The sequence below is a fragment of the Oryx dammah genome, unplaced genomic scaffold (genome assembly GCF_014754425.2).
Source record: "Oryx dammah isolate SB20612 unplaced genomic scaffold, SCBI_Odam_1.1 HiC_scaffold_15, whole genome shotgun sequence".
NCBI classification, from domain to species: domain Eukaryota; kingdom Metazoa; phylum Chordata; class Mammalia; order Artiodactyla; family Bovidae; genus Oryx; species Oryx dammah.
In genome coordinates this window covers 5254247-5271856 of record NW_024070199.1, presented here as the reverse complement: position 1 = coordinate 5271856, position 17610 = coordinate 5254247, and the positions used below count along the sequence as shown (strand labels likewise).

Below are 17610 nucleotides of genomic sequence, written 5' to 3'. Positions count from 1 at the left end.
TAGTCTATTTATCTGTAACTCCACTTTGTTTTCAAAATTTTGATCATCTTTATTATCACTATTCTGAATTCTTTTTCAGGTAGACTTCCTATCTCCTCCTCTTTTGTTTATATTTGGTGGGCATTTATCGTGTTCCTTTACCTGCTGAATATTTCTCTGCCTTTTCATTTTGTTTGGATTGCTGTGTTTGGGGTGCCCTTAGTGTAGGCTGGAATTCATGCTTCCTCTTTATTGTGGAGCCTGCTTCTGGTGGGTGTGTTGGACTAGTGGCTTGTCAGGGTTTCCTGGTTTGGGGAGTTTGCACCTGTGTTCTGGTGGGTGGAGCTGAATCTCTTCTGTCTGACGTGCAATGAAGGGTCCAGTAATGAGTTTTAGGGTATCTATGTGTTTGGCATGGCTTTGGGCTCCCTGTCTTTTAATGCTCAGGGCTTTTAATGCTTTGCTGGAGAATTAGTGTGGTATGTTTTGCACTGGAACTTGTTGGCTTTTGGGTGGAGCTTGGTTTCAGTGTAGATATGGAGACTTTTGGGTGAGCTCTTGTCTATTAATATTCCCTGGAATCACGAGTTGTCTGATGTTCTCATTTTGGAGTTAAGCCTCTTGCCTCTGACTTTCATTCTTTCTCTTATGGTAGCCTCAAGACTTCTACATCCATACAGCACAGATGATAAAACATCTAGGTTAATGGTGAAACAATTCTCCACAGTGAAGGATACCCCAGAGAGGTTCACAGAGTTACATGGATAAAAGAAGAGGGAGGAGGGAAATAGAGGTGGCCAGGAGGAGAAGAGGGGAAGTCAAAAGTTGAGAGAGCAATCTAGCCAGTAATCAGTTCCCTAAGTGCTCTCCACAGTCTGGAATACCCAGAGAGATTCACATAGTTAAGTAGAGAAGAGAAGGGGGAGGGAGGAGATAGAGGTGACCTGTGGGAGAGTCAAAAGGGGAGGGGGCAATCAAGGCAGTAGTAACATCCCTAAGTGAAAATCGATACTGGAGATTAGATTCTTAAAGGTACAAAACTGATAACAAATACCAAAAAGCAAAGATTAAAAATCTTGAGGTTAGACTCTCAAAAATACAATATAAAAAATACAAAGCAAAATCAATCACAAAATTTAAAAATCATATATATATGAAATTTGCTTTAAAAATAGGGTCTTCTTTTTGCAAGGTAATAGTAGGTTATAAAAATGAAATTTAAAGGAATAATAAAGAACTTAAAAAATTAAAAAGTGATAGTAGTAAAAATATATGTAGGAATTTCTCTGGAGCTGTTGTGGGCAGTGTGGGGTGAGTTCAGTTTCAGATAGTTCCTTTTTCCAGCTTGTACTTCTTCTCAAGGCCCAACCCTCCAATGCTTAGTCAGTGTTAGCTACAGGGTTTTAATGTGTTGCGCCTGTCACTTCCAGAGCAATTACCTCCTCTTTGTTTATTTTGCTTCCTCTGTTTTCAAGTCTCTTTGGTGTCTAATTTCCACCTTGACACAGGCTCACTTGTTCAGTTGTCTTGTGGGGAGGGAGGAACACTGCAAACAAATATTGCTGGCATGTGTGAGGAGTGCTCGCAGTGTGTGGACCACACTGGGTTTGCACCAGCTCATGGAAGCATGTGCTTCCCGGGTCTACACTTCTCAGGCTCCAGGGTGCTCTGCAAGGGAACTGTCAAAAGTGGGCCCTGCGTTTCGCGCACTTCCCAGGTCTAAGCCGCTCAGGTACTCAGCTGCTCTTGGGTACTCTGAAGGGCACAGACTCAGTTGGGCCTGCGTTTTGTGCTCTTCCCAGGTTCAAGCGGCTTAGGTGACCACGTGCTTGGACAGTGCACTGTCCCAGGTGGGCTGTGCATCTTAATCACCTTCCTGTTCCTGGCTGCTCTGTTTCCTGGGTGTGCTGCGAGAGCACCATCTCAGGTGTGCCATGTGTCTCCTGTGGGGAGCTGATCTCAGGCTGCAACCCTTCTGGCAGATGTCAACCGTCCAGGACCCCAGGAAGATGTGGTTAGCAACTGGGAGCCTGCTCACAGTTTGGTGGAGAATGCCATCTCTGGGGCCGAGATTGCTCCTTGCCTTCCAGCTCTGATGTTGCCCACCTGCCTCTCTGCCTCCAGTGTGGGGAGGGGCCTGTGTGCAGCCGGCCAGCTCTCCTTCGGTATTCATTCAGTCCTTTGTTCTGTGAGCAGGCCAGGCTGCGCGTTAGAGCCTTTCACAGAAAAATTCAATTTTTTTTTTTTCTTCCTGGTGATTCCACAGTTTGGGTTGCTATCTCATGTTAGGTCCCTCAGATTGTCCTCAGGGCATTCAGGCCTAGTCCTTATCCTAAGCATGCAGCCCATGCCTCCCTGTCCAGCCCCCACTCACTTGTGGTAGACGTGAGCATCTGTGCTACTTCTCCACTGACTGTTGTGGTTAGGTGTGTATTTTGTGGGTTTTTTTTTTCCTCCCAGTCATGTTGCCTTCTGAGATTCCAAAACTCCCCACAGACCCGCCTGTGAGATGGTTTCCTACTGTGTCAAAACTTCTCTTTCACAACTCCCTCCCAGGACAGGTCTCCATCCCTAACTCTTTTGCCTCCCTTTTTATCTTTTATATTTTGTCCTACCTCCTTTCAAAGAGAATGTGTTGCCTTTCTCAGTGCCTGGTGTCCTCCAACAGTGTTCAGAAGTTGTTTTGTAGAAGTTGCTCAGCATTTAAATGATCTTTTGATGAATTTGTCAGGGAGAAAGTGGTCTCCCTGTCCTATTCCACCATCTTGGGACTGTCCCTACACTGCATTTTTAAAAATTAATTTTTGGCTGTGCTGGGTCTTAGTTGCTGCACATGGGCTTTCTCTAGTTGCTGCGAGTGGGGGCTATTCTTCATTGAGGTTCATGGGCTTCTCATTGTGGGGGCTTCTCTTGTTGAATAGCACAGGCTCTAGAGCAAGAATCAGTAGTTGTGGCTCATGGGCTTTGTTGCTCTGCTGCACGTGGAATCTTTCGGGAAAAAAAATCAAACCCACATCCTCTGCATTGGTAGGAAGATTCTTAACCACTGGACCATCAGGGAAGTCTGCTCCACTGTGCTGAAGCATTGTGCTAAATCTACCACACTATTTGTGTCAAGGCCATGCTTCCATTAGATGCTCCCAGTGAGGAACTAGATGCCGCAAGGATATTAAATGAGGCCCATTACTAGGAGACACGGACTCCTCTGATGGGAGGGTTAGAGAGGCTGAGAGCAAGGCTCTTGGGATTCTGCCACCAACACTCTTCTCTCTTTCTCTTTTACTCCCTATCTGGCTTTCTTGGCCTTTCCTAGCTCCCTTGTTATTTCTTTCACTGGCCTTTCCCCTGATAAATCTCTTACTTATTGAATTCTCTTATTGACTTCTTTTTCATGGACCTAGAATAACACCCTTTGAGAGCATCTTCCCTTGATTATCATCTTAATTCATTCCTCTTCCTCCTCTGCTTTCATCATTGAAGCTTCTCCAAAGTTGTTATTGTTTAACCTGATGTTGGAACCCTTTCCTTTTTCCTGTCCTGCTTTCTACCGTCTTACTGTCCTTTCTTCTCCATTACTCTTGAGCAGGGTTCAAGAAGTCATCACTGATTTCTTTAGTGATTTATCACTAGACCAAAGCATTTGGCTAATTTCTTTTCTTTGAATTCAAGGCAGTCTTAATAACTGTATTTTAGAATGTATGAGAAAACTTTTCATGACCTAGTGCAGTGCCCTCATTGTAGGTGAGGAGGCTGTCATCAGACAGCTGGAGGAATTTGTCCAATTTAACGAGGTTTCCCAGGTGGCGCTAGTGGTAAAGAATCCACCTGCCAAGGCAGGAGACATAAGAGACTTGGGTTCAATCCCAAGGTGTGAAGATCCCCTGGAGGAGGGCATGGCAACCCACTACAGCATTCTTGCCTGGAGAATCCCATGGACAGAGGAGCCTCGTGGGCTGCAGTCCATAGGGTCACAAGGAGTTGCATATAACTAAAGTGACTTGGCATGCACTCATGAATGTTCCATTGAAGGGCAGATTAAGGAACAGCACCCTGGTCTGTTTTTCTTTTGAACTCTTAGCTTTACCATGTGGGTTAAGGCTCAGGATGGAGCAGAACTTTTGAGGGCACCATGGACTATGTATTTGTCTAAATATAGTCTAAATATTCACTACATTTAAAAGGTGAGTGTGATTATAGCATTACTTGTAATAGTGGAAAACTATAAACAATACAGAACATCAATCATTGATAAGTAGTTAAATACATTACTATGATAGTACATGAAGCTATTAAAATATATATTGTATAAGAGTATTTAATGATGTGGATATATGCTTATAATATAGTATTGAATGGGAAAAACAGTTTCAAAAATATGTATGGTGGTGGCTTATTGGCGATGTTATGTCCAACTCTTTTGTGACTCCATGGACTGTAGCCTGTCAAGCTCCTTTGTCCATGGGATTCTCTAGTCAAGCAGACTGTAGTGGGTAGCCATTCCCTACTCCAGGGGATCTTCCTGACCCGGGAATCAAACCTGGATCTCCTGCATTGCAGGCGGACTGTTTACTGACTGAGCTACGAGGGAAGTCCATAATCCTAAATGCTGTACAAAAGTAAACCTGTATTATCATTGTAGTTAGAAGAAGAATGCATGGAAGGAAAAAAGGAGGGATTTTATGGAATTAGAAGTGAGGTTTGTTTAATCTAGTGTCTACCATTTGACTAGGGTAAACTAGTCAAATTTGGCTGTGCTCTAACTGTGTTACTAGAGTAATTACTTAATGAACAAATTACCAAATGTGTTTAAGTCAGCTTTAGTAAGTCATTTTGTAAATGCAGTCATTAATATCATAACTTCTATGGAAGTATGCTTTGCATTCAAGACAGTGATTAAAAATGAATTTTGGAAAGTACAACATAATTTTTGGAAGGAGGCAATGATCTGCATATTCAAAGGCAATAAGATAGTTTCCATTTCTCCATCCATATCTATATTTTGTAAGGGCTTTCCTGGTGGATAGTAAAAAATCTGAGTCAGACACAACTGAGCTACTAACACTTTATTTTGTACTTTGTAAGGTGTAATGAAACACCATACATGATTAGAATTTAATCTTATTAAAAATGTAAGAACATACAATTCGTGAATTTCACTGTGAAAATTTACTCCCTCTGCATAATTAAGGAATGTGGTACTTGTCCCTGATGGTCAGTTCTCATATTCCCACAAATGGTTGGCAATGTAATACTATGAATTAATTAGAAAAGACAGTATTTTATAAATTAGATATATCATAAAATGAAAGTTTCTTAAAAAATGTTTAAGAAGAAAAGAGACATAGAGTTATATAATGGCCCAGGAATGCTGAGAACTTTATAAAAAGTTGATGAAATTTGAGTTATAGTAAATTTTAATTTACCTGGGTGGGATGTTCATATTCTTTTTTACTCTTTTATACTAAAGTGAATGTGATTATATGGCTTCTATTTGCCTCCCTGAGTAACTACCAGGATTATGACAGCAGCCACAATCATAATAAAGACAAGGACAGTAGCATTAACGTACATAAAGTAAAAATTAGGTTCTAGCACTTACACTGTGCTAAATGCTTTACATATTTTTTATCAATTTTCTCATAAAACAACCACATGAGTTAATATTGTAATAACTTATTTTACAAATAAAGAAATCAAAGTTCAGAGAATACGTGATAGATCTGGGATCCAAATTCATTTCTGATATAAAACTTTGTTATTGTTGTTGTTCAATTGCTCAGTCATGTCTGACTTTGCAACCCCGTGGACTGCAGTACACCAGGCTTCCCTGTCCTTACCTATCTCCTGGAGTTTGCTCAAATGCATGTCCATTGAGTTGATGATGCCATCCAACCATCTCATTCTCTGTTGCCCTCTTCTCCTCTTGCCTTCAGTTTTTCCCAGCATCAGGGTCTTTTCCAATAAGTCAGCTCTTCCCATCAGGTAGCCAAAGTCCTGGAGCTTCAGCTTCACCTTCCAATGAATATTCAGAGTTGATTTCCTTTAGGATTGACTGGCTTGATCTCCTTGCTGTCCGAGGGACTTTCAAGAGTCTTCTCCAGCACCACAGTTTAAAAGCATTAATTCTTTGCCGCTTAGCCTTCTTTATGGTCCAACTCTCACATCCATACATGACTACTGGAAAAACTGTAGCTTTGACTGTACAGACCTTTGTTGGCAAAGTAATGTCTCTGCTTTTTAAGATGCTGTCTAGGTTTGTCATAGCCTTTCTTCCCAAGGAGTAGGCATCTTTTAATTTCACATCTGTAGTCACCATGGTGTAAGGGTTAAATGGTATATCCTATGCAAGTTGTACTAGAAGCTATTATAAGCGGGCATTGAAGAAAGCAAGTTCAGGGACTTTCCTGGCAGTCCAGTGGTTAAAACTTTGCCTTCCAGTGCAAGGGGCGCAGGTTTGATTCCTGGTCAGAGATTAAGATTCCACATGATGCACAGTGTGGCCAAACAAACAAAAACAGAAAGCAAGTTCTTTGACATTTTAACTTATAACCTTAGAATTATCCATCAGCTAATAATTTTTTTTTATGTTCAACAGAAGAATGGGTGGATTAGCACCCCCAGATGACAGCTGGAAAGGAGGTCTTCAAGTGCCCTACAATGTTGGACCTGGATTTATTGGAAACTTTTCTGCACAGTTAAGAGATTATTTTTATTGTAACCCTCTTTAGGGAGAGGAAACCTTTTTTCAAAAAGCGATTTTAGAGGATGACTGAAAAATATAATCTACCATCAGCAGGAGACACAACAACAGGTTGGAAAGGGTAGTACACTTATATCCTCACAACTGGACAATTATTGCTTATGTGCATTTAGAAATATTCAAAACAATGGAAGATTTAAAAAATGTGGGTGGCAAGCTGTTAACCAATATTGTTAGTCTGTGTCCTCTATTTTTGCGTTAGAAAAGTCAAGATGCATATCCATTCCAACAATAAAGTGGAAAGAATTTACAACGTGATTGGAACTCTCAGAGGGGCAGTGGAGCCAGGTAATTTAGTCATTTGTTCAGCAAATATGGATTGGGCAATTTTTGGATGCCAGATACTGCTCTGAGCTCTGGGAATGTAGAGTGAACAAAACAAGGCAACTCCTAGTCCTAATGGAACTCAAGTAAACACAAAACAGATCCATAGGAGGTAATTTTGCATTGTGATGCATGTTGTGAATAAAGGTTGGGACTAGATTGGTCAGATGAGCAAGCTTGCTGCAAATCTATGCATGCTTCAATTAAAGGAACAGGGGAGGAGGAGCAGGGAGAGATGGTTTCTAGGTGTTTAATCTGAGCATTTTTTCTTTTTAAAGAACTCCAAATTTCTTTACTGCATATTTTGCATGGAGAAATATCTTCATAATAATGATAAATAATACTTTTACAAAGTTAAGATAACTTCAATTTAATGAATCCTGTACATGGATTTATTTTTTTTTAACACTGAAATTGGTAAAATGCATAGACATGTGATTTTCATATGATTTCAGATAACCTGCTCAGTGTTTTGATTCCTTAGGACCTATAAATTTGTAACCAAAATAGAATTAAACTGCATATCTTTCATATAAGCAGCCAGTATTTTCTTTCAGGGATAAAGAATATTGATATGCCTTCCAGTGAGCACTAAGTGATATACAACTATTTATTGAACCTCACTGAGTACATGTTTTGTGCCAGCTCTGTGCTAGGCTTTGGGATGGAGGGATTTTTATAAAAGACCCAGACCAGGGACAAGGAGCCCCTACATTTAAGTGTGGTAAATGCTTTATCAACATGAGCAAGGTAGTGATGTGATTCCCTCTCCCTGTAGAAATGGGAGCAGATTATAGAGAGGTAGAATCTTTGAGCTGTACCTGAAAACTAAGTAGAAAGAGTAGAACATGGAGAACTCATTACATGGCCACTCTATTCGTTTACTCTGAAAATACTGGAAGCAGTGTAAACTGGTAAAAGAGGAGTAACACAGAATTATATAAAGAGGTGGAAAAGGATACTTTTATATTCACTTATCATTACTTATATAGTTATAATTACTATAATTCATTGAAGTATTTACATTTGCTTATCACATGTATTTTTTTTTCATACATCACATTCAGAATAGTGATATATTTATGTAAGTCTTTAGGAATGTTGCTATCTTGAGTCCTTAATGCCTTGTATTTGGATGCTATTGAGTCATTTGCTGTTTGCTCTGTTCTTGACCTGGAATGGCAAGTAATTTTGCAATGATGCTTTCTAGACAGATATGTCATTCTTGGAGGTCACCGTGACTCCTGGGTATTTGGTGGCATTGACCCTCAGAGTGGAGCAGCTGTCGTTCATGAAATTGTCCGGAGTTTTGGAAAGCTGAAAAAAGAAGGTAATGTAAGCAAAAAGTAAAAAGACCATTTTTTCTGAATCTCAGTTTGGTCTTCAGTAAAGTGAGTGTAAAATTACTACCTCAGTGGTTTGTGTGAAACAGCAGAGAGGCTGCATGCAAATTAAATCATAGTAGTAGCGTACAGTATGTAATAGTGGTTAAGAGCAGAGAAGCTTTCAGTACTTAGCAGCTATATTACCTGTGTTCAGTTGCTCAGTTGTGTCTGGCTCTTTGCAACCCCATGGACTGTAGCCCACCAGGCTGCTCTTTCCACGGGATTCTGCAGGCAAGAATACTGGAGTGAGTTGCCATATCCTCCTCCAGGGGATCATTCCAACCCAGGGATCAAACCTGCATCTCCTGCATTAGAGGTGGATTCCTTACCAACTGTGCCACCTTATGTTGGTTAATAATATTGTTTATTCCTTTATATATTTATTTGTAATAATTCCTTTATATATAATATTCACATTATTTATGTTTAGATATTAAATTATAATCTGAAATAAAGGAATTATACTGTTCATGGTTTCTTTTGGCAACAAAGAAGATGGAAATGGGTTTCTTCACTGGAGAATGGCCACCAGAATTAGATTATAAGCCACTGTGTCCTGGTCTGAGAAATGTGAACAGGAGTTCCTTGGGCTCTTCCAGCCTCAGGCCTCAGGTCAAGGACACTAAGCGACTGAGGAGATGAAAGCTTATTCAGGTAAATGCTGGTCTTCTTGCCTTAATAGGATGCTGTCAAAAGTTTCATATCTGCATTCTCACACTCCAGCTTTGGTTTCTCTCACAGACTTTCAGATTATACTATACTATTAGACTGACCATTACTTCAGTCATTTTAGAACCTTTTTATGAAACCAAAATAAAATTTAGTTCAAATGATTGTTTGTTAAAATGAACACTGCACACTGAGAACAGGAGGTCTGTGTTCACTGTGCCTGCAGACAAGGTGTCTGTGGGCTGGAAATGTGATCCACAATTTTTCTTTTTCTTAGCAACAGTGAAAGTAGTAAAAATATGTTATGTTTAGTAAAAATATCTTATGTTTGCATGGTACCTATTTTCTCAGAGAAACAATGTTGTTATGTGTGCTATCTGTTTTGAACACATAGCACCAGGGAGATGTTTCCCTAGTTATTTCTCACTTTGATTTACAAATATATTAACTGATGGACTTCCCTGGTGGTCTAGTGATTAAGACTCCATGCTTCTAGCGCAGGGGGCACAGATTCGATCCCTGGTTGGAAAGATACCACATGCTGTGAAGTGTGGCCAAAAACAAACAAAAAGCAAAAATAAATTAACTGAGTGTTTCAGTTCAGTTCAGTTCAGTTTGGTTCAGTTGCTCAGTCATGTCCGACTCTTTGCGACCCCATGAATTTGCAGCATGCCAGGCCTCTCTGTCCATTACCAACTCCCGGAGTTTACCTAAACTCATGTCCATTGAGTTGGTGATGCCATCTAGCCATCTCATCTTCTGTCATCCCCTTCTCCTCCTGCCCCCAATCCCTCCCGGCATGAGGGTCTTTTCCAGTGAGTCAACTCTTTGCATGAGGTGGCCAAAGTATTGGAGTTTCAGCTTAAGCATCAGTCCTTCCAAAGAACACCCAGGACTGATCTCCTTTAGGATGGACTGGTTGGATCTCCTTGCAGTCCAGGGGACTCTCAAGAGTCTTCTCCAACGCCACAGTTCAAAAGCATCAATTCTTCGACGCTCAGCTTTCTTTACAATCCAACTCTCATATCCATACATGACCACTGGAAAAACCATAGCCTTGACTAGATGGACCTTAGTCAGCAAAGTAATATCTCTGCTTTTGAATATGCTACCTAGGTTGGTCCTAACTTTCCTTCCAAGGAGTAAGCATCTTTTAATTTTATGGCTGCAATCACCATCTGCAGTGATTTTGGAGCCCCCCAAAATAAACTCTTGATGCTGTTTCCCCATCTATTTGCCATGAAGTGATGGGACCAGATGCCATGATCTTAAGTTTTCTGAATGTTGAGCTTTAAGCCAACTTTTTACTCTCTTCTTTCACTTTCAACAAGAGGATTTTTAGTTCCTCTTCACTTTCTGCTGAAATGTTTAGGATTTAGTAATTCACCCAAGGTTGTGTAGTGGGTGTGTGACAGAGTCTGGGATTGAAATTCAGATTTCTGGCTCCCAGTCCAAAAAACCATGACATCTCTCTTTGAAATCAAATCTAAGGATGCGCTATTCTTTTTACCACACAGTTTTCTTATTCTTTAAGAAAACAGAATTATGGAAACTAGAATTTACATAGTTTGTGAATTAGGTTGTTTTTAATATTATTATGAAATGTTTCATTATTTTGCAAGAAGGATCCCTGTGGTAAATATAAAACATGACTATGACAATTTCAGAGTGTGCCTACAGACTGTGGTGATGAGAAATAATAATTATTCAGGGATTTGAATAATAACTATTAATACTCTTAACAAACATGAAGCACTTGACTCAATAGCCAGAGGGATATTCAGTCTTAATAAGCACAAATGAAATATGTACTGAAACAATGACAACTTGCACTGTTTAGAACACTTGTTTAGTGCTATCTTTATAACTGTTATGCCATTTAATCCTCCCAACAGTCAAAGAGTATCTTTATCTTTGCTCTGCTCTTCCTGGTATACAGATGATGCAACAAGGATTTAGCAAGTTTGAGTAACATTCCCTTGGTCATACTGCTAGTAAGTGAAAGAACCAGGGCTTGAATTAAGATCTTTTACACTCCAAGGTCAGTGTTTTTAACTCCAAGCCATATGACCTTCCTACTGAATGGTGTACTTTCCAGCAGCAGCAGACACTGTTGTTGCAAACGGAGCTTCTGTTGACTAATTCTGGCAGAGAATGGAGTGAAGTCACCCAACCAACTGACACAGAACAATTGTTTGTGTGATGCCGGTGCAGCTCGGAAGAGTTGTAAAGGATTTTCTCTCAGTTCTATTGGCTGTAAGAGCATAGTCTACATCTAGCACTTTCTTTCACTCCAGGCAGCTGCAGACCACAGATGGCTTCCTATTCTTAGCCAGTCATTGTAAGCCTATTAGAATGTTTTATGAACTCATAGAATATTTGTTTAAAATTATTTATTTAAATTTATTTATTTTTAATTGAAGGATAATCACAATATTGCTTTGGTTTCTGCCATACACCAACATGAATCAGCCATTTGTATACATATGTCTCCTCCCTCTTAAGCCTCCCTCCCACCTCTCATCCCATCCCATCCCTCTAGGTTGTCACAGAGCCCCTGTTTGAGTTCCTTGGATCTCATAGAATTTTTACCATGTCTACATTCCCCCTCTTTTTCAATACAAATGCTCTACTTTGTATTGACAGATCAGCTTTAAAATCATTGGGAAGGAAATTAAAATTATCACCATAATTCACCCTTCCTAAGCAACCAGTGAATTTTTGCTGTTGTTATGCTGTTGGGCATTCTGATGTCTTGGCTATATTGTGCATTTTCCCAGCTTTTATCAGTTCAGTTCAGTTGCTTAATTGTGTCCAACTCTTTGCAACCCCGTGGACTGTAGCATGCCAGGCTTCCCTGTCCATCACCAACTCCTGGAGTTTATTCATGCCCATTGATTCGGTGATGCCATCCAACCATCTCATCCTCTGTTGTACCCTTCTCCTCCCATCTTCAGTCTTTCCCAGCATCAGGGTCTTTTCCAGTGAGTCAGTTCTTTGCATCAGGTGACCAAAGTATTGGAGCTTCAGCTTCAGCATCAGTCCTTCCAATGAATATTCAGGACTGATTTCCTTTAGGATGGACTGGTTGGATCTCCTTGCAGTCCAAGGGACTCTCAAGAGTCTTCTCCAACACCATAGTTCAAAAGCATCAATTCTTCATCACTCAGCTTTCTTTATGGTCCAACTCTCACATCCATACATGACTACTGGAGAAACCATAGCTTTGACTACACGGAACTTTGTTGGCAAAGTAATGTCTCTGCTTTTTAATATGCTGTCTAGAATGGTCATAACTTTTCTTCCAAGGAGCAAGCATCTTTTAATTTCATCGCTGTAGTCATCATCTTAGGTATGCACATATATTTCAGGATGGAGGCCTCGAAGAACAATTCTGTTTGCAAGCTGGGATGCAGAAGAATTTGGTCTTTTTGGTTCTACTGAGTGGGCAGAGGTTAGTTGATAATTCGATATAAGATACATTTTTATAATAATAAAACATAATATTTAATTCACAAGAATGTAAGAATAATGTCAATCTGCAAGAAAATATTCAAACATTTTTTTCAAAAGTCTGAAACAATGTTTCATGTTCAAAAATCTTGTCACATGAGAACTAAATTGTACTTGAACTTTTAAAGCCACTTAATGTCAATTGTGGAAATAATTTTTGCTTTCTGAGGATGTGCTGGTAGCTAAATAAATCCACTAGAAACTGTACATCATAATAAGATATCAGGTCAGTTTTTTCAGGTTAGCTGCTAAAGCTATTCACATTTAAATACTCCTTGAGGTTGTACAGTCTTTCTCATATCATAATGGCCTGCTTTAAATCATGCTAAGAGTGAGATGGAAAATCTCACCACAGAATATTTATGAGGCTTCTTGCAAAGTAATTTTACCTGCATACATTGTTGGCTGTGGGTAATAGCAGCATTGCTGGTAAAGTAGATATACGCAAAAATAACATTTATTACATTAACTTCTAGTCATGATATAAATATTTACTTATCTCTTATTATCTTGAAATTATGAGAAGCCATGTGTACTTATATTTTCTTTGAAGTTTACCAAGAAAAAAATGGTGTTCCTGTAAATGAAAATTGGTGGTGTCAAGAAGAGCTGAAATATCTTGATTTGCCTCTTTCATATTTTCTTCACTTAGTTTCATGTTTTTTCACTTTATTTTTTATAGTCAGGACATAGAAAATTGCTTGTTTTCGAGGTTCAGAATCCACTTCTATCAGAAAAAATCTTGTTACTCTTTGGCATTATTTTAAACTTGAAAACAAAGTTTTAAAGTTTTGACCAGTAGGTGGTACCATAACACAGAAGAACTTAGCTTCTAGGGTTATGTGTGATTAAGAAATCAACTTTTCTGTTCACCATATTAAGAATGTGGACAGATTCATCTCAAATTTTAGTCTTAAAAATGTTTTCCCTGTTATTTCTTGCAAAATTCTTTCAAACGTTGAAAATCTGGAAAGTCTTATATGTCAAATTTGGGGTGAACTTGAGCCAACTTCATTCACACACCATACAGTAAATGTATATGTGCATTTTTTTTAAAGAAGGGAGTTATGACTATATGTTTATTTATTCATTTACTTTATTTATTTATTATAGGAAAATTCCAGACTCCTTCAGGAGCGTGGTGTGGCCTATATCAATGCTGATTCTTCTATAGAAGGTGAATATCATCAGTTTCATAGGAAAATATATATGATCTAGGTAGTAGCAGCAGTTTAGTTCATAAATCATGCACTGACAAGGAATAGAAATCCGGTGACAGGTGGTGAGGGAATCTCCTGCTGGTTTGTTGCGCTCATGGCAGCTGTGAGCTCTAGGATGCTAATTTGGACTCTATTGAAACAACACCCTTTGATTTGTTTGTTTCATCTGGCAGATACCGTATCTATGGTAGGAATTCAGTGATTGTTAAATGAATAAATCATTTATGGAACTAGAGATTTCTATAATTTTAGAGTGGGATATCAAAAAGCTATGATTATGTTTAACTCCTGTCATTATCATATCATGCATACAAATTTTGAGGACAGATACTGGCTTCCAAGATTTCATCTTTCACCAAGATTTTTTCCTTCTAAATTTTTTTCTTCAATTAAAATACTTACTAAGCTCCTCTCTATGCAATGAACTTTCCAAGATTTCAAAAGAATTAGAGGTTGATAAAGAACAATCTAATACTCAAGAGGTTAAGATTTAGTATGTGCTGTGCTGTGCTTAGTCTCTGAGTCATGTCAAAATCTTTGCGACTCCATGGACTGCAGCCTGCCAGGCTCCTTTGTTCATGGGAATTCTCCAGGTAAGAATACTGGAGTGGTTTGTCATGCCCTCATGCAGGGGATCTTCCCAACCCAGGGATCGAACCCAAGTCTCCTGCATTGCAGGATTCTTTACCATCTGAGTCACCAGGGAAGCCCAAGATTTAGTATAGATGATAAAATAAATCAGTCTAGGATTCTGATATATGCAGGTACTCTCAGAAAGATATTAATGTACTGATCTTGGAATTCAGAGGACAGAGTGATAGCAACTTCAGAAAAGGCTTGAGAAATGAGATAAGCATTGAAGACAAGACTTTTGAATGGGTTTGTTTTGTTAAACAGAGATTCAAATGAAGAGACAAGCTTAGGTCAACTTCCACGAAACCCAAACAGTCCATTGTCACTCACTGCACCATGGTGATGGTTTAGTTGCTAAGTTGTGTCTGACTCTTGCAACCCCATGGACTGTAGCCTGCCAGGCTCCTCTGTCCATGGAATTTTCCAGGCAAGAATACTGGAGTGGTTTGCCGTTTCCTTCATCAGGGGATCTTCCCAACCCAGGGATCAAACCCAGGTCTCCTGCACTGCAGGCAGATTCCTTACTGACTGAGCTAACAGGGAAGCTGGTATGAATCACATTATACCATACCCGCCCTTCTTTCTGTTCCTTGACCACATGCAACTTGTCAGCCACTGTGACTGCTGTTCTGTATACTCAGATTGCTGTTCAACACACCAGCTGTTTAATTCTTAGAGTCTCCTTAGGAATGCCATTTTTTTCCCAGGAAACGGTATCTTTGCAATACTCATCACTGCCATTATTAAGTGATTATTTGTTTTACAAACTGCCTCCCTTTCTAGACTATATTCTTCCACCAGGAACAGGTGGAATCGTACTTCTTCATCCCTGGATGTCTCAATAAATAAATGTTATTTGCAACAAATGAATGAAGGGTGGACTATAGAATATTTTTTTAGTTTATTAGTAAGTCTGCCATGTCAAAAACAGTTGGGACATTGCATATAATGGAGGCACATTGGCATTTACATTTTCTTCTTTGTCCATGTATCTGAGCTGCGTAGTCTCCTAAGTTAGTGCATTTCAGTCATCTTCCCCTCCTTCCTCTGACTTTCCTTAGTTAGTGGCTCAGGGGTTGGGCTTATATCTGGCCCTCTATTTCTTAATTATGTGACCTCAGGTTGTTGCTCTCTGTGTCTCAGTTTTCTCAGCTCTCAATAGAGTTACTAAGTTAGATCACATATCTCAAAGGTTCTTGTAAGGGTAGAAGAAGTTAATAATTACAAAACTCCCAGAGTTGTCCCTTGCACAGGGTTGATGTTCAGAAATGTTAACTTGGATTATCATCCTTGTTTAAACACGTATGAAGATGAAATACCTTGTCACACAGAATGAGTTTTCCAAACATATATTCTTCAAAAGTAGAATAACGTTCTATTGCTGTTTTTTTTTTAAGATTTTAATGCATTTTTTTAAAAATCTGTGGATTTTGCTGATCATGTCATTCTCTGACTTAATTCTGTTTTGTTTTTTTCCCCATCCTTTTTAGGATCAAAAGCAAATAACACCCCCATTAGTCTGTGATTGGAACACAGCTTTTGTTTTGTATTTAAAATTGTATTAACTGTTCCTTTCTCAAACAATACAGTAAATGATATATTGGCTTCCTAACATTAAGATGCAGAATTTATGAAGAAAAAATTTCTACTGAAACCATTCTGAAATAACTCTCTTTTCAAAGACACTACTATCCTCAGTTTAGGGTGTTGACATTCACATAGAAAATTTAGCTCAAAGTGACAACAACGGCAAGTGCTGTTAAATATAAACATTTACTTTAAATGTTTTAAAGTAAAGCTTTAAATATAAACATTTATTTGACACAGTAATCCTGTGAGGGAAGTACTTTTATTATCTCTGTTGTATAGAACATTTGCTTTGGCAAAGTAGAAGGTGAAGATTTGGAAAGGTGAGAGGTGATTAGAGATTGTTTTATGTGTTGCACCAAGGGTCAAGATAAGGATGAATTTTATCCAGGGATGAATTGGAGAGTTTTGGTCAGATTTGAATTCTATTTATTTATTTTTGGCTGTCCCTCAGGGCTCGTGGGAACTTAGTTTCTGGTCAGAGGTCAGACCCGTGCGTCCTGCAGTGGAAATGCAGTGTTCTAACCATTGGACTGCCACGGAAGTCCCCAGTCAGATTTTAAAAGGGTCATTCTGGCTAAGGAGTTAGGAATGGTCTTTGAATGGAAGAATAAAATAAAGCAATGAAATAGAAAACAATCTTCTCCTTGTCTTTCAGGAAACTACACTCTGAGAGTTGATTGTAGTCCACTTATGTACAGCCTGGTATATAACCTAACAAAGGAGGTAAAAATAATTACATGGAATTTTAAGTTCTATAAATATTTTCCTGAGGTGGCATTATTATGTTTATTATGTTGAACAACTGTTGTTTTATAACTTTTTTTTCCACATAGCAAAGATCCACTCCTAGAAATGTCTTATAAATGGTGGATGCACGCTATCCTGTTTTGCCCCACATCAGTCTGAGGCACTCTTTGGGGAGTACTGAGTATGCCATATCCATTTGAAATGAAAAACCGGAGCTCAAAAAGCATTAGCCATTGAAGTCATACAACTTATTCAGTACCTGCACCATGACTGAGTCCTGTGGTTTAACTTCTTAGTTTTAAAACTGATTTTTACTCTTTAATATGATACCAATTAATTCAGGACTCAGGAAAAGTTGATATTTCTAACTTGTTGAGAAAGAGTAAGTAAATCACTGCATGCAGAGTCCTGGGACAGAGACTGGAGTACATGGATTGAATGTACTCAGTTCATGATTTCCTGCTGTGGCTTTCAGTCCACTGAGCTAAAGTTAAAGTTGCCTTATTCCTTCTGACAGCAGCACAAGATACTGAACCTGGTGGTGTCTGAATTTCTGCAGGACTGAAATTTCTGCAGGAAGCTCTTCATTTTAGTTCTCCCGCCCCATAAAGCCTCTGGTCCTAGATTTAGTCATAATGAATGAGCTTTTGCATGGCAGATTTTTGTTTTTACTGCTATTTACCTCCTGTGAACAGAAAAAGGATAAAAACCAAACAAACAAACAAACATGCTTATTTAACAGAGGGCTAACAGAATTATCAACTGCAAGGTATTTACTAAGAAAAATATT

At 39.0% G+C, this 17610-nt stretch overlaps 1 protein-coding gene across 2 annotated transcripts in view; it reads left to right on the top strand.

Annotated features, from left to right (window-relative positions):
• FOLH1B (folate hydrolase 1B) overlaps positions 1 to 17610 on the top strand; it is a 73160-nt gene that overhangs the window by 38184 nt on the left and 17366 nt on the right. For both annotated transcript variants that reach the window (XM_040256517.1, XM_040256516.1), the window contains exons 8-13: positions 6575 to 6673; positions 6942 to 7027; positions 8274 to 8393; positions 12489 to 12571; positions 13744 to 13807; positions 16729 to 16796. In XM_040256517.1, the coding sequence (XP_040112451.1) occupies positions 6575 to 6673; positions 6942 to 7027; positions 8274 to 8393; positions 12489 to 12571; positions 13744 to 13807; positions 16729 to 16796 (520 nt within the window). The remainder of the gene's footprint in view (positions 1 to 6574; positions 6674 to 6941; positions 7028 to 8273; positions 8394 to 12488; positions 12572 to 13743; positions 13808 to 16728; positions 16797 to 17610) is intronic.